The sequence below is a fragment of the Numida meleagris genome, chromosome 2 (assembly GCF_002078875.1).
Source record: "Numida meleagris isolate 19003 breed g44 Domestic line chromosome 2, NumMel1.0, whole genome shotgun sequence".
Lineage (NCBI taxonomy): Eukaryota > Metazoa > Chordata > Aves > Galliformes > Numididae > Numida > Numida meleagris.
Window position 1 is genome coordinate 146,432,875 of NC_034410.1, and position 26,063 is coordinate 146,458,937.

At 44.3% G+C, this 26,063-nt stretch overlaps 2 protein-coding genes across 2 annotated transcripts; both read right to left on the minus strand.

Annotated features, from left to right (window-relative positions):
* LOC110394715 (lymphocyte antigen 6E-like) lies at positions 4,601-9,882 on the minus strand. Its single transcript, XM_021388681.1, has 3 exons — positions 9,734-9,882; positions 6,015-6,134; positions 4,601-5,199 (listed from the first exon to the last, which is right to left on the minus strand). The coding sequence occupies exons 1-3, from the start codon at positions 9,783-9,785 to the stop codon at positions 4,991-4,993; spliced, it is 381 nt and encodes a 126-aa protein (XP_021244356.1). The 5' UTR covers positions 9,786-9,882; the 3' UTR covers positions 4,601-4,990.
* LOC110393949 (lymphocyte antigen 6E-like) lies at positions 13,452-17,606 on the minus strand. Its single transcript, XM_021387472.1, has 3 exons — positions 17,299-17,606; positions 14,445-14,564; positions 13,452-13,935 (listed from the first exon to the last, which is right to left on the minus strand). Exons 1-3 carry the CDS (start codon positions 17,348-17,350, stop codon positions 13,727-13,729), a joined length of 381 nt encoding a protein of 126 aa, XP_021243147.1. The 5' UTR covers positions 17,351-17,606; the 3' UTR covers positions 13,452-13,726.

A 26,063-nucleotide genomic window follows, 5' to 3' on the forward strand; every position in this document is an offset into this window, starting at 1 on the left:
AATTTCTTAAGATCAGCTTCTGACATTCTGGGAAACAGGATGTGTCTTGTAAGAGCTTGTGCTTCTACTTCAGTGTTCCTCTAAGGTGAGACTAGTCCTGCACAGCAGGGAGCAGAACACACGAAAGAACAAGTTGTCAAAACCCCCTTTTCTGACAATTATGGAATAGCACAGCAGGTGGTTTCTAGGAGTAGCCATCAGTAGGGTATTTTATTGGTCTCTGCAGCACAAGGTGTTGTTTCCTTTGTGTCTAAGATGATTCATTTAATACTGGATGATTTCCTTATCCTCGTGACTTCCTGACACTTTTCAGGCTTTTCCAAAACTGCACTAGGAACGGCATAATCAGGTGGTGAATTCTAGAGTTAGTCAAGACCAATGTCAAAATAGCATCTCTGCTCATGGTGTTGGAGATTTGTCAGGTTCGAAGGGGACATGCTGGTAAAGATCAGATTAAGCCTTTCGCTTTGCAGAGGCAATCAAGTTTATTGTGTCTTATAAACAGGTTGTTGTTCATAATTAGTGGGTGTCTCCTTCTGCTGTTATTTTGCAATGAGGGTAAAAGGAAGCAAACATTTTCCCTTTGTTTTTGTCCTGTTAATTATCCCATAGACTTCTGTTCTGTATATTTCTGCACCTTTTCTCCATGTGTGAAAGACAGCTCTATTTATTACCACAGACCCCTGTTTTGCCAGTGAACAGGGTCAGCACAAAGGTCACAGACACCAAGTTAAAGAAGTGTGTTTATCTTTTCTTAAATTTAAAACAATGAGATAATAAGTGAAATGATACAGCAAGAATAATACAGAACAAGCTAGTGCACGTAACCGTTACTATGACAGTAGCGATACTCAGAGTGTCTTCTCGTAGGTGAGGTCTCCAACTTCGCTGTAAGAGAGTCCATCTTTTATATTGTTGAATAAACAAGTTTATGTGACAATTAGGCAGAAACATCTGGTTTCATTTTCCCTTTGGATTTCACCACAAGCCTAGCCAAGGCTCAAGAGGGAACCAAGGAAGTTTGTGTACTAGTAGGCCTTGACACTATGCTTCTAAACAAGGAAAAGTTAATACATTCTTATAACATATTAGTTAATATAAGTTAATACATTCTTTATCTAAGCTACATCTTCTGTTAATGAGGTGTTTTGTCTAAGATACGTATTTTGCTAATTATCATAGATATTTCGCTAATGATCAGATTCTGATGATATGTAATGCTGGGTTGTGAGATTCATCTAGAGGTCAGCTTTGATTCGAGGCCTACTGTTCAGGCCTTTGTACTTCAAACCCATCATGCTAATCTTGCCAACACCCATTTGTTTCTACATGAACCTTAATGCAATATGATTTTGGCTCATTCCTTTCATCAGATCACCAGCTTATTAGTCATCGAGTGTGGCTAAGAGCTGCCAACAAGTGAGTACTGAGTTTAAGAAGAGAAAATTGAGTAGGAAACTGTTCTATGTCAAACAGTTATCTGGGAGCTGTCCTCAAGACATTAAAGTCTTTGCTATTTCCTGGGAATATTGTAATGCTGGAGCATGCTCTCTTCCCAGCATGTAGAGAGAACTAATTTGCAGCCCAGTGACTAAGTCGCAATGATTCCTTATTTCCCAAGAGGATAGATTACAAAACTCAAAGCAGTCAGAGGCAACAATTAACCAGTCAGAATGGGGAAGTGTCTCCTCCTGACCTTAGCCTGGAGGAAGGCCTGGACCTGGCCAATCAGGGGCACCAAGTGGGAAGAAAGATTGAGGAAGATCAAAATAACCATGGGGGCTGAGTCACCTCTGTAGAATGATCTCATCGATACCCATTTGGGAAATCTAAAACAGACCTCAGAATGGAGCTATGAGTTGTCCATATGTCAATAGAGCCAAAGATAATTTTGAAAAAGGGTTGGTTTTGCCACTTTCCATGGCTTTCAGAAACATTTTAAACTCTTTGAAGACCTTACTCTGATCTTACACACCCGCCTTGTCTCTTCCTTTGTCCTTGGTGCACTTGTTGATCTGATCTGCACAAATGAGGGAAGAAAACTGATATTGTGAGGGAAAATAGAGATAACACATTCAAGGAGAGCAGAAGGCAGCATAGAAATTTCCATATCAATGGCGATAAAGCCTTGAGTTGAGGGAAAACAAAGGCCAAGGTCAAATAACCTCCTACATGTACCTAATATAGTCAGGGAAAGGCCTCCTTGGCTGATTCAGGTCCAGGTGCTGTAACTGAGAGCGCTGAAAACGGAGCTCTTATATAATCCATGTAAAGAGAGCCAACTTCCACCAGGAGCAATCCCAGCTATTTGAGTGAGGCACCAGCCTTCTTCCCAAGAACCCTCTAGGCTTCTCAAATGTCTCTGCAAGACAGATTGATGCTTTCATAGGAGGAGTATGCAATCACTGTAGCCAACAAATAAGAAACCCTTGGTGGAGGAAACTGAAATTAGGCATGGTAGATGTTACATCAGGATTTCTCAGGCAGGCTAGCAGAGAGGAGTCTCCTCTTATACAAGAACTATTGCCAAGGAGGGTTTACTATGGAAGGACCTCCTGTGCCTCAGGGCAATTGCTGCTCCCATCTCCAGATAAGGACCATTTTGTGTAACATGAGATGTGGGTCAGTCTTGATGGGTTGTGTTGCTGGGCAACATGGAATGTAAAACCTTTGGGGTCAGGGAGAAACAAGGTGAGATGAAGGCAGGCTAAGGCCCACAGATGGAGCTGCTCCCTTGGGGACAGGAATCCTGGCTTCTCAGTACTGTCCATAACTCCTCCATGCAACAGCCATAAGCAGAACATAGATCATAGAATCATAGAATCATTAAGATTGGAAAAGACCACTATGATCATCTAGTCCAAGCATTAACCCATCAAAAATAAAATCTTGCATGAAGTCCTGCATAGCAGAAGCAGGATCTATCACCTGTCTTCAGCCCTTTTGCCCACACATTCTTCTTTCAGGTCCCAGCCTTCCTCTCAGCCCAAAACAGAGGCATCTTCCAAGCTTGGGTGGCACAGAACAATACCTTCTTTTAAACCTGGTTGCCAAGAGCAGGTTTATATTCCCAAGTGCACCAGGACAAGACGTGTCCAACCACCAGTGCAGTCATTATTACTGCCCCAGCTTGATCTTGGCCTGTGCCAACTAATATTGTCCCTAAGAAATCCTAAGGCTATAGATAGCAAAGACTGCAGACTACATCAATTCACAACCGTATGATCTGGGTTTGGGGCAGAGTACGGCCATTTGAGGGCAGAGCATAGTCACAGAAGTTCTTGGCTTGTTCAAGATGTTCAAATCTGTATGCCACAGAAGTATCTCTAAATTTGGCAGGATGGTAAGAAAGATGAAGGCAGTAGATTGGATAGAACGCAGGGGCCAGCTCACTTGAAGAATGACAGTGTAATAGAAATCGCAGGGACAACAAAGAGTCTTGTGGCTGAAGGTGGATTATCCTTGGCCAACCTTGCATTTGCACCAAGGAGAAAAAGAGAGATGAATCTCAAGTGAGAAAACAGAGATAGGAAGCAAAGTCCAGGCTGGGATTAGATGAAGAAGCCAATGAGGAAGGCTAGGAAATAGCTAGGGAGTATGTAGTCAGACATGGAGGTGAGGAAGGGTGGACAAGAAGGGACAGGAGCAGGTTGGGTAAGCTGGGGCTGAAAGACCACATTTCCCTTGCAAACCTGTCATAAAGATCCAGATATTTCTCAGTAGTGCTGTTCCTCTGCTCTCGGCAAGCCCCAGTTAAATGAACAATGTGTGTAGCTGCTCTCCTTGTGTGGTGAGTCTGTGGAGAAAGAACCAGCTGGGTGAGCTGCACCCAGCTAATTACCCTGGGAGATCTTTGATGGAGTAATCCTAATGGAGAGCTTCTCCAGCTCAGGAGAAAGCATTTCAGCATTGAGTGATTCACTTTGGAAGAGTTTCAGTGAGCAAATCTCTCACTCATAGCTATTATCCACAAGGAAGATCAGCACAGGGAAATGAGTTCCTTCAATTTTAACACAGGTAGAAAACTTGACTAGCAAACATCAGAGATTTGGTCTCAGAGTTAATCATTTGTTATACACTTCGGCAGGCACAGGTAGAAACCACCTGTTTTTTCTGATGAGTTTCCTTTAAGCACTGCTCTAGTTACTTTTCTTTCTTTTCAAGATAATCCGTAATGCTTATAAAGCAGCTTCTACTGGAAGAAGTGATTTCTTAAATCATTTTAAGGAAAATTTAATGCTCAAGATCCTTTCATTTTCAGTCCCACCTTGTCCCCTCTGTTTGCCTGCTGAAGAGCTCAGCAGCCATTTACTTTCTGCCAGCTGACCCAGAAGAGAAATTGAAAGCAAGTTAAATAGAATTGAGTTTACTCTGAAACAGACTTACAAAATGACACTTCTACCAATAAAAAAATAAATAAATAAATAAATAAAAACACAAACAATGAAGGAAAACCTAGGAGAGGCTTCCCAAAGTGAATGCAAAGTGAATTTCAGCATTATTTCCATTCAACTTGCAGACTAATGCTTCCACTTTTGTTGCTGATAACATGGATGCACCCAGCCACTGCACCCTATGTGCCATACCACACACTCACACAAAAGACTAAAATAACACTTTATTGTGCTCAGCTTCTGTTTAACAACTCTAATATCAAACGGGAGAAAATGGTAGAAAGGCATAGGAGAACAGTTGGGCCAAAATGAAGGGGGAAAATGCACAGAGTTATAAAGTTACGTAGTAGGAGAGATGGTTCCTGTATGGTACTCTCTGTATGGTACATACACGGTGTTTCAAACACCATTCTGAGGTAGGGTCATGCTCTTGTGCATGGCTATCAGAGCATGGAAAGAGTAAAAATATTTACTGATGGGATTTGACGCACCAGAGGAGAGACAGGGTGGCATTCACCCTGATAGAAACTTCTGTACAGATGAGATATCGACCTCTTGTAATGCAAGGCCAAGTAGCTCCTTTCCCCCCGTCCACTTTAGAACCCCAGACGGAGGATGCAGGCAAGACTGGCCAAGACACCCACAGCTATCATGGTGTAACTGGTTTTCACACTGCTGGCCCCACTGATGTTGCACAAGGACGTCTGGCAGCAGCTAGTGGCAACACCGGCAATCCCTATATTCAGGTCAATTGTTGGGCAAAATGCGGCACATTTCTTGGTAATACTTTGCTGACGGTCACTACCTGAAGTGGGAGAGAGAGAACAAGGGGAAAAGTCAGATCTTTTAACCTTGTATTTTTTAACAAATGATAAACTGTCTGCACAATATCCAGTGGGGAATGTACTGTTCTATTCCGAATGCTGATGGTTTTCCCTTGGGCTTTGGCACACTGCATCGTTGTTTGTTTATAGGTGACCTATGGAGACCATCCCTAGACCTTAAGATTCCTTTGCCATGTTCAGGCCCAGCTGAATGGAACCTGAAGCATGAATTCAGAGATCTAATGCATTTGTTTAGTGTAAGATTGCCCCACCCCTGGAGGTATTCAAAGCCAGGCTGGATAAGGCCCTGGGCAACCTTATCTAATACCTAGTTTAGTTTTTTGGCAAACATGCCCATGGCAGGGTGTTGGAATTAGATGATCTTTGAGGTCCCTTCCAACCCAAGTCATTCTATGATTCTCTATGATTCCATGATTCTATGAAGATGTCATCATCACCTTGCCTTGGCTTTGTTCCTTCCACTGCACCTGGTCTTTTCTATCTCCAACACACTGTCAATATCTCTTTGACCCTATAGATTAGACAAGGTTGTTGTGCAGAGAAATCTTCTCTTTTCCATTGTTTCCCTCTCCTGGGTGTGTTTTACAAGCATTGTTACGATGTATTGTGACAGAGATGAATTTGCTGAGTTCACACCTGAATCAGTATTTCATGTCTGTGTGACACGATCCTTCTTAATTCTTCTGTCACAGCTCCTGATGGGAGGACACCCTGCAGTCAGCCTAATCTTGAACCTTTTTTGTCAACAGAGCCCTAGAAAAAGCTTCATACTCACCAAGTCCCTTGGTAGAATATGTCGTAAGACAGTAATTCTCATGGTCAGCACATGTGGTTGTACTGAGACACTGTATGTTGGAAGTTGCATCTTTGCATGAGAAACACGTCAAGGAGAAAGCTGCAAAAGAAGCACACAACATCCATCACTCATCTCTAGAAATATTCATAGGAACACAAAACTGGTGGTGCTTGTCCAGACTGAGGATCTGTCAAGCCCAACAGCCACAGGCAGGCATCCAAATTTGGACCAAAATTGTTCTTCTGGACCAAAATTGCTTTAAGTTCAAATTCTTGTGGCTTGCTTATTTAGTAATCCTCAAGGCATTTCCCTTCTGGATATTTAGTTGAGTCTCACTTGAATCCATTTAAACTTCTGGCATCACAAATGTTTGTTGGAAAGAATTCCCCAGTCTACTACTACTGGAAGCATGAGGCTCTTGTGGTCTCTTTCTAAGCCAATTTCTGACACCTCTCCCCATCTCCATTTGCTGGCCAATAGTTGTATGGAAAGAGACCAGCTGATTCTTATCCACTCTCTTTCACATCCCCTTCAAGTTATCTGAAGAGTCCTGGCCTATATATCCTTTAACAGAACAGACAGGTGGACCAACAGTGAATTCTTTTAAAAATCTTCTATCGTAAAAAGAAGAGAGATTTGAGAGTAAGTCCCCCAGCCATACTGAGTGTGATTTTTTTTTCCTGCACACTCCCACAACTTATCTCAAATAAGAGACAAGCCACGTAGCTCTGAATCTCAGTGTTCGGTGGGAAGAGGGATGCTTGCATTTGATGAATTCATTCTTGGAGCTCTCCTGTGCTGGGAAGCAATGCTGGCTCTGTGGATGACATGGCTCAGCAAACCAGCTCCTCAGCTGCAGCACATTCCTTTTTACGGCCATCCAAGGGTAAAGACTCTCTAGCACTACAAATTTGGTACATCTGTAACACCGTGCATCTGCAAAGTGCTGTGCTAATAGGAATGAATGAAAACAGCTTGTGCTCAAGTAAGCTAAAGCAGTCATTCATAGCAAAGAGATCCTTAGGGAAGGTTTCTTTGCATGATAACAGGAATTTCCTGCTCATCTGTTTATCTGGAGCAAACACTCCTGCAGTAATGCCACCCAAAGGGGATTAGTCTCATTCTTCTCATTCTCAGGCTATCCCTGTCTGTGACCAGTTAATATCCATCTTACTCTTGTGCCAGCACTCTCTCTTAGCTTTGTTTCCCCTGCTCTTCTTTTCTCTCATCCTTCTTCTCTATTGCCCAAGCTCCTTTGCCCTTCTTGGTGCCTTTGCCAGCAATGTCCTAACCACATTTCTGCCCTTGTTTGACCCAAACAGGATCTCCACTCCCTACCATTAACCCAAGTGACTGGGGCATGCACTGTATCTCACAGGAAACCACAAAAATGAATTTTAGGGAAGTATCCATCCTGCTCTGTCTCTGTGGAAGCTGCTTCCTCACGCCACTACACATAACAACCCATTTTTCCTTCCTATGGCCACTTAGCACTGACCTTCACTTTCCTCTTTTGGCCTCTATTCCTTGCATATTCTACTCTCCTTCTTTTATCTCTTGATGAAGATCACCTGGCAGAGGACACAGAGGTTGGTTAGCTGGGCTTGCAGTGTCTCAGATACCATCTCTCTCCTTTCCCAAGCTCAACACTTGTGTTGCCTTGCTCACTTCTCTTGTGCAACCCGCAATCAGGCACATCTCTGCTCCATCCCACTGGGAAGCACACTTTCTACCTAGAATAGCCGTACACTATACAGCAGAGTCCCCAGACTGGGTTTTCTAGATGTGTAATATATTTTATGCTTTAATCAATGCAGTTTCTTTTATTAAGACCATTCATAGAATTATAGAATGGCTTGTGTGGGAAGGAATCTCAAAGATCATCTAGTTCCAACCCTAGTTTACCAAGTTCAAAGAGAACCTTTCTGGATCTATGCAGGAAATAGTGGAGCTTGTTGGATGCCCACGCCCTGTTTCATCCCACATTCCCAGTGCTAGTAATTTCAGTCCTGTTGCCATGGGAGGGGGAAAGCAAGCGATTTTGCCCACTACCCTTCTGTGAGGTTTCTCCTCCACTAAGCATTTACTGATTTTTGGGTGGTCCTGTGTGGAGTCAGGAATTGGACTTGATGATCCTATGCGTCCCTTCCAACTCTGGATATTCTATGATTCTATGATTCTACTAAAGGTAACTCTGGAGGCATGTGGCTGCCTTGAAGGTCTCCTGCCTCTAGCAAGGAAGATCTCTGCTCTAAATGAAGTGGTGCATTCTTCAATGAAGATTTTCATGGGACTAATTTGAGCCACCCAGATAAACAGTTAACATATGTAAGGCATTAGAAAGTACAAGTTTTGGCAGATGCAGAATTTGCACCATTAAAATCATTCAGGTTCAAGATTAATTGGAACAGCTACCAGCCTTCTGGCTAGATTGCACTGCAAAGTGGTGCTGCCCATGTTTTAATTTTCACCGACTCCTTTAGTGAGTTTGCTGTCTCATTATGTGATCTTTCTAAAAAACGTCTAAAATCTAATCTAAAAAATTATAGTTGATAAGCTGCAGGAAAGGATTGGTTTTATTGCCCTTGAGTTTCTCAACCGCACTGAGTATGTACCAAGTTTAAAGCCTGTGAAGTCCCACAGTAAAAACATTTACAGCCTCAAATTAACTATGAACCTTATTGCTCTGCTAGATGTGGACTAAAATTGATGGTAATTTGCAGGTATTCTCTGGCCCTACAACTGAGCTAGAGAAAGATTAGGTTTACAATAGGGCAAAAGCCATCTGAGCTGGGGAAATCAAATATTTCCCCTTAAGTAGTCAGAGGGATGTTCAGATAAAGAAAAAAAGAGCTATCAGAATGAGGATGGGACTCTGTGGCTCCATCCCAAACCTGGGATCAATGTTGACAAAGGAGCTGCAGGAAAGAGATGGGAGACAGAGCTGCATCTTCTCGAGGCAAAAACATCTCTATCAAATTAGGTAATTAAGGTTTGTAATTGCAACCAATAAATAAGCAAGAAAAATAATGTCAGGCTGTATTTGCTTATAGGTCAAATTTGCAGCCTTATTGGAGATATTCAAGGTCAAGCTTGAGAGGGCTCTGAGCACCCTGATCGAGCTGTAGGTGTCCCTGTTCACTGCAGGGGAATTGTACTTGATGATTTTTAAAGGTCCCTTTCAACTCAAACGATTCTATGATTCAATGATTCCATATTACCAATAATTCTATATTACCACTTCCAGCTCTGTATAATCCTCAGTTAAGTCCCCTCCTCATGGAGCTCCATCAAGACTCATGGCTCTCAGGTCCCTACACAGAGTTGGAAGGTGTCAGGTGAGAGAGTATCTCAACCCCCACTTCAGCTCCTTAGCATCATTTCAGCCTGGACCAGGCTCTGAGCACCTGATCTAGCTGTAGATGTCCCTGGTTGTTGCAGGGGAGTTGGACTAGATGACTTTTAAAGGTCCCTTCCAACTCAAATGATTCTATGGTTCTACGACTTCTCCTGTTGGGAATGCAGCAACCCACAGAAAGGGCTGGCTGTTCTTATCCCGAGGAATAGAATATCCTCTAGAGCATAATGAGCTTCAGCATTACCATTTGCGCTGCAAAATCCTCTCCTCAGCCTGCAGTGTCAAAGACATGCCTCAGCTCTGGGGTCTTGCTGGCACAAAACAACCCTTGGCGACTCACCGCTCTCCACGCACAGGGCGATGACAAGCACGACAAGAAGAGAAGCCTTCATCCTCTCTAGGTCTCGCAGCCTCCAAACTAAGCAGAGCGCACGCAGGGCAGTTTTTATACCTCTGCAATGTTTGCTTTTAGGCTAGGATAATAACTATGGTGTTGCATTGTGTCAGATGATGAATGATTGAGAGTAACGTGTCAGTGCTTGCATGGGGAAATATGCTTTGCTGGAAATCTAAACAAGCATATATCTCCCCCCCCTTCTTTTCTGAGTTATTTCACAATGTGGCTTACTCATCTGGTACTAAGTATGCAACAGTTTCTAATTCTGGATAAGTGGAGGAAAAGCAACACACGAAAACAAAACAGAGTCCACGTGAGCAGAGAGTGCTCGCCTTTCCAGGCTCAGCAGAGGCTGCATCCTCCAGGATCCCATCCTCATACACTGTTTTAGTGCATATGGAAATGGATTGAATTTGAAATTGAAATTGGGATCGAAACGTCTTCAAAATGTCTCCCAGGATTCTCAGTACAGCTAGATCACAAGAGCAATCTCCTTCCACTGCATTTCATAGGGGACCAGATATAATTTTCTGCGAGTCTTTTCAAGAAAACAGTTCAAAATCCTAAATGTTTCTGTTCAAAAAGTGGATATTTTATATCAGGGAAGATATTATCTTATTGGAAAATAAATTCCACCAGGCAATGAAAATGACCACCTAAATTAAAAAATAAAAATAACATCCACCCCCAACACATTCAGCAAGCTGTGAATTTTCTCACGAATTGCAAAAAATAAATGTCAGGGAGAAAAAAAAAAACAGTGAAAGCATGGATAGCGAGGGGCTGCCTGATCAATGTTCTCAACTCATTAAGTCTTCAGAAAAAAGGATTACAGCCAACCAATATTATTCTAAATGCCTGACAGAAATACTCTACTGGGTTTCTACACAGTGCTCCTTATTCCTCCATTTTTACCGTGTTTCAACCTATCTCTCTGTACAAAATCAGATAATTCTTCATTTTCTTCTCATTTCTGTTGCCTTTTCCTCCCAGCATTGTCTTTCTGCCATCTAACCATTGGGATGGAGGCACAGTCCCAAAAATGACCCAGCTGCATCCCTTTCACATGACACTCACAGCAACCTGTGTGCCCCAGGCTTCTGCCAGGGACTCTGCCCCTTGCTGCTCTCCATCTGTTGTATTTTCTTTTTTTCTTGGTCTCAAAATTGCTTAGATTTCCACCTCCCACTAGATAGTTGAGCTTCCAGTAGGACCCACCTACAATCATTATCTCATTGGAAAGGCATGCCCAGTTCTTCAGGTGATGTAAGTCTTTCCAATGTCTTGTAAATTGAACATAGAAATATTGCTAGTATGGAGAGTTACGTGACTAAGTGAGGAAATTTCTGCTTTCTCAATAGGTAGGGCATGAAACTCAGCTGGAACAGAGGCAGCAATTAACCAAGATAGCTCAAAGGAGGGGTGTTGTTTGGCCGTGGAAAGCCAATGCCTTCATAATGCACCAAGCAGGAGGAAAATAGAAGCTTGCACCCTCCATTCCAGGGACTGCAACCCTCATTTCCTTGAAATAGTTTATTGTCTCCAATCCAGAAGAGATTTCATATGTCTTTACTGGCAAATCAACTTTTACTGCAGACTATTCGAGGTAACAACAGAGAAGGGTGCTCCAGCCACCAGGCAGTGTCATTCTGCAGCCCGTACATTGCTCTGCAGAGGCAGCCCACGTTCGGGTTTATTTCAGCCAGCAGCATCCATTAACAGGTACAGAAATAGCAGATCTGCCAGGCACTCTTTTTTTTCTTCCCTCCCATGTAGTTTCATCCAAGCAAAAACTAAAATATCTCTTGTATCCTGCAAGCTGCTGAGATTTGGAGATGGAGAGAGTGCATTTTTTAAAGGAGTTATTACAGGGTTTTTGTACACTCCTGCAACTGGCCCCGTGTGCGTCTCTGATGTTAACGCTATCTTCAACTCTTATCAATACCAGGTGAGACAGATTGAAAAGAATCCAAGCAGATAGGAAGAGGTCACCAGAGGGACCCAGGCAAAAGAAAAGAGAATATTACAGCTTACAAGTGTTTAGATGTTATGAGATTCCAGATCATTTTGGAAGGAGAAGCAAGGGATTTAAATGAGAGTGAGGGGGATGTGTGCTTTGCTCATCTTGTTTTGCTCATCTTGTTCTAAACCTTGTTGAAATCGCCACAGGAGAAGGATGAATAATTATTTTGGTGAAAACATGTATTTTTTCATGAAACGAAAGCTGAAATTGAAAGTTAACCATGGTCCCTAATTCAAATGTTGTTTATGGACTTTTCCAGTTGGCCCAAAGCCTTAAGAATAATTTCAGAAATTACTGTGGTTACTATACAGGAAAAGTGATGGTGAATGCGATTAAAGAGAAGTGCATAAGCCAAGTTTCTGTTTCTCTTTCCAAAAACAAACGCCACAACACTTCAGCTGACCCATCTCATATTTCAAGGAATGCCAGGTCACCCGCATTGCCTGGAAAATAAATCTTTACAGAGTGATTAAGCCTTTGACAGCCTTTGGCCAGCACTGCGGTTTCTCCCCGTGGTGCAGAAGTTCATGCCCTCTGCAGTTTGCCTTGAGCACTGATGGAGCAGAACTCTCCAACTCAGCTGGGCAGCAAATGGGAGTTTTTCCAGGTGTTACTTCTACTTGAGCCCTCCCAAAATGCAGCTCCTATATGGTGTTCCACCGGGAGTTATGCACCCTCTAGTTCCAGGAGGGAATATCCTTTGACCATCTTAGAGCTCTGCTCCTCCAAGGATCCATTCTGGAATCTCCACCTTATCTCCTCCATTCCCAAGTCTCAAAGTACAGCAGCAAAATAAATCACCCCATATGATCAGGCATCACCACATCTCCAGACTCTTTCTGCCCAATTCTCACCCCTGTAGGCATGAGCAATCATTTAGAATCATAGAATCATGAAGGTTGGAAAAGACCTCTAAGACCATCAAGTCCAGTCTTCAACTTATCCCTGCCATGTCCACTAAACCATGTTGCTCGTTGCCACATCTCCATGTTTCTGGAAAACCTCCAGCGACGGTGACTCCAGTACTTCCCTGGGCAGCTTGTTCCAATACCTCACCACTCTTTCAGAGGATAAATTTTTCCTAATACCCAACCTGAAACTTTTCCTAATACCCAACCAGCATCTTCTCCAAGCTGACACAGATGCCACCTCTCAGTGAGGAGAATTCCAACAGCACCATCCTTATCTTGGACATTCTCAGCATCTCGAGGAGGTACTTTGACCCATTTTAAGAGGCGGCATCATCCACATTGCAGAGATCACATGAAGACTTGTTAGCACTGCCAAGAGTGCAACCTGCCAAGCCCCCACTCCCATGTGCTTGTAGTTACAAAACAGTTCTCTCTCCTGCTACAAGTGCCAGCTTGCAGTGGGAACAACACAAATGGCTTTGACCTTTCCACACTGACACCTTCATTCATCAGCTCTGAGTGATCAGGCAGAACATGTGGCTTTATGGAGTGTCTTTCTTGAGCTGCTGGATGCAACTGAGTCAATGGAGAAAGGCAGCCAAGAGAGTACTCCCAGACACTAAAAAAATAAAAAGAATTTAATGTGATGTAGAGATTCAAGCTGCAGCCCTTTCTGGCAGAGCTGTTTTCTCTGGTTGAGCTTAGTGTGGATATATCAAACACACTCTAGAATAACATAAATCTTTATTTTGTCTGACAACTGTCACATACATGCAATCAAAATAGCTTTCTCAGGGAAAATTAGTACAAAACAACAAATCATATAGGTGAAAAAAAAATAGGAGCCATACTGCCATGCTATTTTGTGGGTCAGATCTGAAAAAAAGTGTTGGAAAAAAAGCAGAATAGCATAGACCTTGACAAAAGATGTTGTTTATTCTGTTTGGCAAGACCATGTGTAGGTCCTTGGGTTGTCACATCTTCTCCCACCCCCAACCCTCATCACAATCCCGCCCGAATGACACAGATCAAACTGGCTACCGTTCCCAGGAACATCACAGCATAGCTCAGTTTCACGCTGTTGGCACCACTGAAATTGCACAGGGAGGTCCCGCAGCATTTGGTGGAAATGGCCACCACGCCAAAGTCTGTGTTGGTCTCAGGGCAGTCTGCAGAACATTTCTTGGTTATGCGATATCCCGTGTCTTTGCCTGGATGAGAAACACACAAGGAAGGAGAGTTGAGATGTAAGATTCCCCTGCAAATCCTGACCAGAGGAAAATGGAAGGAGGTGTAACGCTCTACATTTAATTTGCAATGCAGGAATAACAGAGATCAGAAGATTTGATGAGTACTGGGTAAGAGTTCACATAACCTGGCTCAAATACTCAACACTAGAAAGTCCTTGATAGAAACCCACGCCATGCTTCATGCAGGACAGCAAAACAGTCACTGCCAATGCAAATTTAGCTTCTAAAACTACATTCCTCATGACTAACCCCTTCCTGTCCTATGTCACAAAGCATAGGTATGAGCTTCCAGATCAAGCAACAAGGTCTGCTCTTGAAAACATATTTTGTTCCACATTATATGATGTGAGCCTCAAACTCTGGTGATCAACTCTTTCCAACAAGAGCAACTACTGCCCTGGAGAAATTATTGCCCATCACTGTCCTTGGAGACAAAAAAAACCAATTCTTGATGTGTTACTAGTACTCACCATACCCAGCAGCACTGTATGTGGTTGTACAGTATTTCTCATGGTCTTCACACTTGTAGGTTTTAAGACAGTTCCAGTTGGAGTGCTCATTTTCACATGTGTAGCAAAACAAGGAGGAAGCTGGAAAGAGCATACATGACACACATCAGTGGCTTTAGCAACACCCTCCTGGGAAGAAAGTGTCAAAAGCCACGTCCCTTCTTGGAAAATAAAAGGTACGTGTTACAAATGAGTCTTCATGGTAAGTGAAATAAGAGGTTGGTTTTGATTAATGAAGCTGAAAAGGCAAACAAACAGAAGAAAACAAGTTTTCTCTCTTTACTTTAGAAGACACAGTTTTCATCCTGAGCAGTGCTCTCCTGTGACTTTTCCTCCAGACTAATCTCCGTCTCTCCCGGGTTTTATGCTGGCCTGGTTGGCAGCCAACCTGCAGAAGCAGAACTTGGTATAGTTTAGCATAATACGCTTTTGGCAAGGAGAGGATGAACTGGCCCCCTTCTCAGGTGAGAGCTTTGTTTTTTAGTGTTTTCAGAATGCATCTGCAAAACATTGTACAGACACGAATTAATTAAAGCCTATGATACCTCTATGAGCTAAATTACTGAGCAGAGTCACGTTAAAGGGAGTTCCCTGGGAGAGGTTGCTCTGAACAATGGAGCAATTATTTCCACCATTGCCTTGAACAGCACGTCCTTGGTGACATTATAAGCAGGTGTCAGCCAGGGCTATTACAAAGACAGGAGGTGGAAGGCTATCTATTTCTGAACAAAACCGTAGTAAATTGAGTCAAATTTCCAAGCTTGATAGCTGGCCAGGCAAGAAACACAGGCATGTGCCATTGTGATCCCCGTAGGTTGGTTCACAATTGCTGGAAATGGGAAAATGGTTTCCATCCTGTTCAGAGTCCCATGACAATTTCCTTACATTTCTGGTCAGGGGTGAAGGAGGCAGCGGAGCAGATCTCAAAGACAGCCTGCTTCATTGCCACCAATGGTTAGAATTATAGAATCATAGAAAAGCTGGAAAAGACCACTAAGATCATCTAGTCCAACCATCAACCCATCCCCACCACGCCCACTAAACCATGGCATTCAGTGCTACATCTACCCTTTTCTTGAACACCTCCAGGAATGGTGACCATAAGAACCTGCATGGCAAAGCCCCAGTGATTCCTGAGCAAATGTGATAAATTGGCAACCCAGGGAGGGTTTTCATTTAGAACAAAACTTCCTTGTTTCAGCTCTTTTTGGCTTTCTTAAGTTCTTATTTCTACACTGAGCAGCTCCTTTCAATTGATTTTGAACCTGTTTTTTTAATCTCCTTCCACTATTCTCTGAAGCCCAGCTGCTCAGTTGATTCAAAGACATGCCTGAATTTGAATTTGCCCATAACATTTGGTTAGACAACGCCAGAAGCAGCTATAAAAGAATGACAAGCCATTTTATGCCCAAATTCCCCCAGGTTAGAGAAGAAAAGGCTACCTTTCTTTGCTACAGAGAGCTCAAGTGCCTTGTGTACAGATGTCAAGCTTTGAACCTCACCAAACTGATCATCTTGTTCTGAAGCCTACCCAGATGCTCTTTTAACTTCCTTTTAATTGACTTGTCAGCACTCTATCTATCACTTGGATTAAGCCTCCCACCTTTCTTTCTGGACGTCCCCTGACTCAAGCTGTGGATTGATATCCTTTGCATACCATGCCAGAGCAATTCCAGACTTGCCGTCTGACCAATATGTTACCACATTTTTTAGTCCATGTAGTCCTCCTTGATCTGTTCCTCTGATAAATCACACATAGCTATTTGAAAACACTTCCTTCAGAGCTGAGATTGCAGTACATATACAAAAGCAACTGAAACGCACTCATGCTCTCCTTCACTAATGCAAGTCAGGAAACCACTTAAAGCATTGCAGTTGTTGTGAAGCCTTGCCTATGTTTGGCCTTCACCCTCCATTAGCTCTAGTTTTGCAAATGCAGACAGAAATAGCCTTAGTAGTGCAAAAAGGCTTGCAGTACTCCTTTGGCTTACAAGCATGCAGGGAGAGCAACTGGGGTTTTTTTAATTTGGTTATCTCAAGACAATTGTGAAGTCATATCTTGTATCTCCTTTTGAAAGAGGCCAAGCACAACGCATTGTGGATCCCATTACAAGCACACTCACTCTGAGACATTTAAGAAAGCTCATCAAAGCTGTAAGCAGAGAGCTCTTGGGTTTTCAAATATCTGCCAGCAACCTAGTTTCTTAATTGCAGTGCCATTGTGGGAAATAAAGTGAAACGCTGGCAGAAGATGAAGCCTCAACATTAGCCCAGTTATCTTTATCAGCAACTCCAACAGTTTCATTCAGGAACAAAAAGAAAACTGAAGGCAAAACTGTGAACCCAGCTTAATTCATAGAATCATAGAGTATTTTGAGCTGGAAGGGACCCACAATGATCATCATGGAGTCCAACTTCTGGCTCCACATAGGACCACCCAAAAATCAAACTCTGTGTCCGAGAGCTTTGTCCAAATACTCTGGCGGGCTTGGTAGTCCTCAGCTCTCAGCATTTTTTCAGTTCATGTGTGTATCTTCAGATGCTCAGAGCATGGTACTCAAGGGAGAGAGAGACGCAAGTGGTCAGCTCATCTTCTTTGGGGTTTGAGCACCTTGGTAGAGCTCAAGCAGAGGCTAAGACTCAACCTCACTAAATACTGTTTGAAGTAAGAAATACCACAGAAAAAGTGCACTACCAAGACTTCAGCAATTGCAGTAAAAGTGGTCAAATCCTCTTGTTCTGGCATTATCTCTAACTTCTCTTCTGGTATTTCCATCCTCTCCACCTGGCTGCCCCAGCCTCTGTAGCACCTTACCTTGCTCGGCACACAGGACTGCCACCAGCAGGGCAACGAGCAAAGCCTTCATGATTGTTGCACCCTCAGAGCCCGCACAGTGTGGAATGGTGCACCATCGAAAGGTTTTATACTGGGACTATGTTTGCTTTGACTTCATCTGATTGCATCAATTTGAAGTTTTGGGGAGTGACAGCCCATAATAAGGAATCAGCGCTGGGTGTGTTTGTGTGTAGGAAATAACCCATCATGCACAGCAATTTCTTCTACCTCTCACTCAGATCCAATCTGTTATTCCAAGACCTGCTCCTGCTGACAATGTCTGCAGGGCTAATTGGAGGAACAATTCATGATTCAGACATGGGAGTCCCTTCTTACTCTGTAGGGTTGAGCCACGAAACTTAGAACAAGGCAGAGGCATCCATGCCAGTCTGCTGTGGCTCATTGCTTCCATGATAGTCATCATCTGGCATCCTCCATCCATGATACGACAGCTTCATATCTGTCACAATGAAAGTGGGAGAATAGGTAAATAATGGGATTTTCACTGGCTTCCCCATAGTCATTCAGATTTAACTCACTTGTAATGAGAAAAGTGCTTTAAGAAGAAAAACACCGTATTGTAGCATTCCCACAACACAACTATTTGTGCCTGGAGACTGTCACAGAGGTCCTCAAGGGCCCAAGGAGGGATGGGGTCCAATGCTTTTGTGTGCTCTGCTTCTCTGCCCTCCACAAACATTTAGGGTATCCAGGCAACAATGCTTGCTGTTATCTGTGGACATTATCTATCAGGTTTTTCCAGTCCCTGGTGACCTCCTCAGTCCATCCTGCTCTCACAACCACACTGTCACCTCTTGCCACATAGCTCAGGGTGCAGCAGAGGCAAAAGAGGGAACAAAATGGGAACAGCTGTGGGAGTTAAATTGAGAATGATTGGAAATGAAAATAATAAAGAAATGAAACAAGTGCTGGTCAAGAAGAGATCTCATCAGACCAGGACCCTTCATCTTCAGAAAGACCAAGGGGAGTTCAGAAGCTAGACACAGTTGCCTCTGTGGTTTAGGGATGTGGTTTAGTGGGAAATATTGGTAGGTGGATGATGGACAGCGGACTAGATGATCTTAAAAGTCTTTTCCAATCTTAACGATTCTGTGATTCTGAGATTTTTAAGGACATGGACCATGTGGAAACAGAATGAAGAGCATCCAGATGCTCTTTCTTTTCCCTACATTGCTCCCCAAGATGTTGGTTCATTGCATGTTCAGGATCCTATGCAGATGGCTTCTTGCCCAACCTCTATTACTTGTCTTTTGTTTCCAGTCCTTCTTTTGCACAATTCCTCATTTTCTTCAGCAGCTTCAAACTCCAGCCCTTTCTCTTTCTGCTTTGCCTGTAGCAGGATGGAAGCATCCTGTTTTCAGAGTCCTCCACTCTTCTTTCTCAATTTGCCCTGACCTTGAGCATGAATCTTTAATCATCTCTTCTTTTAGCAAGGTTGTGTGAGTCCCACATGACAGCTAGTGCAGCAATTATACTTAGGAAATAATCTGTGAAAAAGCCATACTCTCTGCACAAGACATTGTACAAATACATGCATGAATGCTATCAGGAAGGAAATATGATCTGCTGGAGCACGGGGAGAGAAAGGATAAGTATTAGTTCACATGTTTGTTTTACTTACAATGTCCAGCCTCCAGCAGTGAAATAGAAAGCAAAAACTTTCTTCTCTGTCCACAACTGAAAATCCAGAAACGAGACTGAAAGGAAGAAAATAAATTGACTTATTGCTCTTAATTCAGCCCATGTTGGAGCCAACCGAGCAGAGAAATGCTTGTCCTCAGCAGGAAGAAAGGAGCCATGCATGAACACAGAGCACACCAAGAAAGGAGAAAAGCTTTGAAATTAAAACAAATAAATGAGCAGTAAATAAATTACACTGTTAAAGCAAAGTGCAGCTGAACAGAAAATCTACAAGTGAGAAATGGGCTGTAGGAAGTGGAAATGTGGGAAAGCATTTAAATAGATTAGAGAGAGGGAAGGCTAATAATAATAAACAAGATTAATATTTCAGCCAGAACTGGAAGGAGAGAGAGTTGAGAAATATTGCTACAAAGCAAAATAAATCAAAGCGAACAGACAAAGCTTGAGTGGGGAAATAATTAAAGACAGTCAAAGGGAATGTAAGAAAATGCGATGGGAGGGGAGGACTGGTCCTTCACTGTGTCCCCTATGATGGCATTACTTAACACTGTGCACATGTTTTGTGCAGGCGCTGTTTAGGCATGAACCATAGCCCTTCAGGGTCTGAGAAGCATTGTCTATAGCTCCACAAATCTCAGCTGCAATAAGACTACAGGGTGTCCTGTAGAGCCTGGATGCAGAAGGCAAGTAGAGCATCACCTGGCCCCTATCTCTGTATGCTGAAGGAGAAAATCGGAAAAGCTTTCAGACCCAGACCAGGTTCTGGCCATGTCCCAAACCATGCTTTTATTGCATGGTGTTGCTATTGCAGTCACGCCCAGGGCCACTGCCAGGGCTCTGGGCTCCCACCAGTACTGCGGGCAGGGGCCAAGTGCATTTTGAAGCTCAATTTTTAAAAGCAAGGAGAGGAAAAGGCTGGGAAAAAAAAAAAAAAAAAAAAAAAAAAAGGGTAGAAAGAAGACAAAGGGGGCAGAAGGGGAGAGCAGAAAGTGGGCTAGGTGGGCGCCAACCTGATGTTACCATGAAGGGTATAAAAAGTCAGCAGAGCCTGGGAGTTTTTAGGAGGAAACTTTAACCCACTTTGTGTTTGGCAGTGGTCAGCATGTGTGTTTGTGCCAGACCTTGGGAGCACACTGTGCAAAGCTTGTCCCCTTTTGTGTAACCGCAGTGAGACAAAGAGTGTTTTCAATGTGTGATGGAGCAGATATGTGGAACAAATGTCAAGGTCTGAGGAAGTTTTATTGTCAATTCCCCTCAGTTCCTCCTTTTTTCTTTCTGGAGGATGGCTCCAATCACAGAAATTCTTCATTTCAGCTCACAGTTGCAAACTGCAGAGTGTGGGAGAGAAGAGATAGTGGGACAAGATGAAAAGGAACAAGCTATGAGCTGTGCTCCTGATATGCCTGAATCATGCAGCTGGAGCATGCAGGGCAAGCAGTCCAGCTCAGCCCTGTATAGCATCAGGCCGGTCAGGTTGTGTCCTCTCCTCTCTCCTTGATGGGTCAGGGAAGACTCCATATTTCATTGCAATGACAGTGGGGTCAGATATAGAAGCATCTGACTGGTAGAATCAAAGAATCATTAATGTTGGAACACACTACTAAGATTGTTTGGTCCAACTGTTGACCCATCACCACCATGAGCTATGTGGTCAAGTGCCACATCTCCATGGTTCTTGAACACCTCCAGGGATGGGGACTCCACCACTTCTCTGGACAGTCTGTTTGAGTGCATTACCACTCTTCTGGGAAATAAATTTTCCCTGATATCCAACATGAACCTCTCCTGGTGGAATTTAAGAATTTTAAGCTCTCATCCTATCTCCAAACAGAAAAGTAGGCTCCAAACAGGACAGAGCTCCTCAAGTCAGCCTCATGGCAGATAGTGGAGGCTACCAAACCTCCAGCTAGGAAGCACAGGACTAGCCCAAATTCACCATGTCTGGCTGAAAACAGTGTGAACTTGGTAGACTTTTATCTCAGCATGGCAGCTGACTGTCACCAAAGGTTTTGCCATGAGTCACAAGAGGTGAGGAACAGGAGTGGTGAGGCTCTAGAACAGGTTGCCCTATCCTTGGAAGCATTGCAGACCATGTTGGATGGGGCACTGGGCAGCCTGATTTGGTGGATGGTAACCCTGTTTACAGAAGGGGGATTGGAACTATGTGATCTTTAAGGTCCCTTCCAACCTAAGTCAGTCTATGATTCTATGATTCTATAAACATGAGCTTACTGGGGCCATGGCTACCAGGCAAGAAGCTACCCAAACCATTTTCTCACATGCCTTTAACCTCCAAGGTCCGAAGAGATAATTCAACCCCATCAGCTTGGGACACATCAGACAACTCATAAAAGCATAGAATCATCAAAGTTGGAAAAGACCACTAAGATCATCAAGTCCAACTATGGGGTCAAGTACCCTGATTCACATCCTCATCGATGTCCTGGCTCAAGGATCATATCCAAAGTAGCAAACATGGAACAAGCCCAGCCTTATCCATACCATCAGACTGTCAGCACAGTTTGGGCACACCCCAATCAGCAGCCCTCACATGGGACTGTTCCTTGCAAGCAATTTGGAGATCACCACCCTGTTTGTAAAGGAAAGAGGCTGTGGATGTGAATCATCCTTCTTGGATTCAGAGCCAAGGTTTATGTTGGTGGTGGGACCTCTGTAGCCAGAGGAAGGGGGATGCTGGAGATCTGCAGGGTCTGAAGGAAGAAGGACAGTGGAGAAGGATGATTGGGATGAAGAAGAGGTGAAAGAGAAAATCCTCTTGGGATACCCTCTACAGAGTTAATGCCAGCCCTCTCCAAGGCGGACACCACTGGCCACAACTGTGTTTGGTGAGAAATGATCTTACACAGGTTTATTGAAGTTCCACTTGTAACACCGCTCAGTTGATAATTCTGTCATTGCCTTTTCCCTGGAAGTGGAATTTTTGGAGGTCCAGCCCTCCTAAAATTCAAGATCCTGGATTCACATGGTGGTGTAGAGAACAGTCATTTGAAACTTCCAGGACAGGGATATGTGAGAGAAACTCATCTGTGACACAGCTGTGGTAGCAGCTGGCCTTGTGAGAGCCTCTACAGGGACACCAGAAAGTCTTGGTGTACTTGCCCATTTACCTTCTGTCAGAAATATAATTTCCCTTATCTACCCATTATAAAGGCACCCAGCATGCTACACATTCTCTTCTTCCCCAGAAGGCAAGGAAACAGTCATGCTTTGCAAAATTGGTTGTTTTTTTTTTTTTAATTTTCTTGACTCATCCAGTGATTTGAGTGATGTCTCTTTCAGGGCTGGAAATATCCTCTGCTGTGCAACGTGCAACCTGACAGCTAAAATTTCCATGGTTAGATGAGAGCTGAGAGTGAAATGAGAAAACTATCTTCCTCCATCTGGGGGAAAGCTGTAATGAGCTCTGTAGACAACCTGTCTTCTGTTTGTTTGTTTTAGGAACTCTGGTTCTGATTTCTTGCAGGTGAGACCCAGCTGAGAGTGGAAGGTGAGACTCAGTTGAGAGTGGAAAAATTCAGCACATGCGTGGGAAGATCAGGGTGCTCCAGTTTCTCTCCTGACCTGCTCCTGCTCACCCAGCAAGGCGTCAAAACCCCAGTTACATGGTGAGAAAAAGGTGCTTGTTACATCTAGAAACTCGTCACACCTTGGATAATAGCCATGCTGAAACCTACACAACCGCATCCTCAAAGGCAGACAAGGAGGGCAAGGCAAACAGGGCTGTCTCTGCAAGAGGTGAGCCCTCAGCAGTTGGAGGAGCGGTGGATGGAGGAAACATCCTGGCTGAAACCATCCCAACCTGAAAGGTGTGTTTTCAGAAGGGCAAAGAAACAAACAGCAGGATATCTGGGAACACAATCGTGTGCCTAACAGAGCAAGCAACAGGGTATTTTCCCAGGAAGGTCAGCCAAAAAGCCAGAGCTGTGTGTGGTTGGGCTTTTTTATTTTATTATTATTATGGAAAAATATGGTTTTATGGTGTACATTTTCACTGGTGATCAAGCAGAGGGAGGGAAAGGAACTAGTATGCCTTTGCAGCATACTGCAGCCTTCCCAGGCTTTGGTTCTTCACCTCTATCCCTGCTGCTCCAGGTTATGGGAAGAGCAGCTCTCTTGCCACAGTCCATGCCATCCATTGGTGGAGCAGCCCCTCCAAAACCCAGCTCACCATTCACATAGCACAAACAAAAGCTTTGAAAACCTCAGGGATGACAGCCTGGGAAGGGCATGGGAACCAAAAGCCACCTACACCATGCCAGAGAGCAATAGCAGTGTGGAAAAAACACCCTGGGTTTGCAGACACTGTTGTGCTTGCCAAGGAGAGGGCATAGTTGGAACAACTTGTCCCAGTTTGACTGTATACACTGGGTACTGGGTTTTGACTCATTCCCAATTTGAGAAGCATGCCCAAGATCACTGGCATGGTAGAGAGATGGATTTTGCTGCAGCAGCTGCCATCACTGCTTTCCTTTGTGGCCCAAAACACGAGCAAGGCAGGGGGAAGGAGGAGGAAGTTTTCCTCTCTCTGATAGCATGGGACAGGGCAAGATCCTCCCAGTTCTGAGCTGTAAACACAGTGCTTGGGATCAGGCATTGCTTTTGCTCACAGCTGCTCTCTCCTGCCTCCCCACCATGGAGGAAAACCCAACTTTAAAATCACAGAACCATTAGGGTTTAAAAAGACCACTACGATCATCGAGTCCAACCCCAACCCATCCCCACCATACCCACTAAACCATGTCCCTCAGTGCCACATCTCCATGGTTCTTCACAACCCCCAGGGACAGTGAATCTACCATCTCCCTGGACAGTCTGTTCCAATGCCTGACCATTCTTTGTTCAGTCTAAAAGAGATTTGGGATGAAAGAAAAGCTAATAGAAATGGCTCTGGGATGGGCTTAACCCTGGAGACCTGTTTTGAAGACAAAACCTCACTCCTCATTCTCCAGGCACAACTTTCACAGGGCATCTCCCTTCTGACCAATCCACCACACCTGGCATTGCTTCTGGTATCACTTCCACACCCACAACAACTTCAGTGTCCCACTGCCATGATCTCCCATTCTGAAGCCATTCATTCTATTCCATTTCCCTGGAGAAGCATGGCCAGGTAGGGGAGGATGCAACACACCATACTAAGCAAGCAATGTGCAGGAGTAAATCTTCACTTCCTTTGGGTTGCACAACATGGTGGGGTTGTCACCAGCCCTCTGAAATGCTCTGATAACAAAAAGGAGATTCAAGCCTACATCCACACAAGTAAATAAGTCAAGGACAAGGGCATGGCCTTGCCCAATTGCCCATCAGCACAATTCCAGAGGTGGAGCTTTCACCACAAGACCACCTGCAGGAGATAGCCCAACCCAATGGGCCATTTTTCTGTAACGCTTGGGATATGTTGAGCACCACTTGTGCTGGTTTCCGTGGAAGGAGGAGAGGATCTCAGGCAGGACTGGGTTTCTACCTCCACGCCTTGGTGACAGTGGGTATTTTGGGGAATTAAATTTCCCAAAACTCAGCAATTCTTCAAGCGCTGCTTCCTCTGAATCCTTCAGTCCCACAGTGTGGGCAAGCCCTGGCAGGGGGCATCAGACTGCAGTTACATCCAACCCAACAGCACAGCAGGTTTTCCTCACACAGGGAAAAACTCCGAGCATGGGGAAAGGAGAAAAAGAGCAGCCTGGAGAGGTTTTTATGCTGTGGAGAGGGGACAAAGCACTGCCCTCCCTTCTCACCACTGCTGACATCCAGTTGGGAGCTGGGTGAGGAGCAGATAAGCCGGTCTCCCAGGTTTTCTAGGGTGGAGGACATCTCCAAGCCTCCTGCTTGCTCTTCTCTCTGCTGTAGCATTTACTCTGCCTTCCTCACCCACGCCAGTGCTCTCACCCACTGCCTTTAGAGGTTTTCTGAGGACACGGGACTCTACATCTTATCCTGCTGTTGGGATCATCTCTGGGGGACAAGTCCTGGCCCTACAACCTCCTCTTTGTGCACCACCTGGATCCTCATGGTTGAACATAAGACTAGTGGCTCATGAACCCTTTCAGAAGGGTTTGAGTCTGTCTGTGAGATGTGCGTCCTTGCTGACACCAAATCATGCTTTGGCCCAGCAACCAATACACTGAGCAGTGTCTGCTCCCTTGCCCTCACCTCCAGTTCTAAAATTGATATGGGAAAGCTGGGGAGAGAGGTCCTAATAGAGCTCCTAACAAAAGCTCCTCAGCTCTACAGTGAATCAAAGAACAGCATTTCTGTGGGAGGGAGTGACGTGGGAGCAGCTCTGATTTTGCCATGACAGGTTTCTGCGTTGCATGACAGAGAGGATGAGTGTTACATTGGTTATAGCAGCACAGCACTGCATGATCTGAGCTTTGCATGGCACAAGGCAGGCAGGGTGTAAGGGTTAAGGAGGGGCTAAACCCCATGGATAAGGAGGAAAAAAGGGGAACTTTCATTATTTGTTTGCATTGTAGACAGCAGGTGCCAATCTTGTCTTTTGGCTGTCACCATTTATAAGAGGAGTGGAGGGAGTTAGTGGAGGTGTTCAAGAAACATGTAGCTGTGGCACTGAGGGGCATGGTTTAGTGAGCATGGTGGGGATGGGCTGACAGTTGGACTAGATGACTGTAGTGGTCTTTTCCAACTGTAATGATTCTATGATTCTATAATGGTGCAGATCCCTCCAGTTTGATCCTCTCTTCACTCCAGGTGCCTTCATTTGCAGGTGCCAAGAAAAGAAGGGTCCCTGGATAGAATCCAGCAATTCTGGTGACTCCCAGGAGCACCGCAGGAAGGAAGAGAGGTTTGCACACCATTTCCAAGCAGCCCACAGCCATACACAGTGTGTTGAAACCTTTCAGAGCCTGGTACCAGCTTTGGGCTTTGGATATTTTGTTGGATGGGGTTCTGGGCAGCCTGGTCTAGTGGTGGGCAACCCTGCCCATGGTGCAGGGGTTTGGAACTTGATGAAGTTTAAGGTCCCTTACAACCCAAAGCAGTCTATGATTCCATGATTCCATGATTCTAACACTAGAACAAGAACAACCACCCCAGGAGCTGGT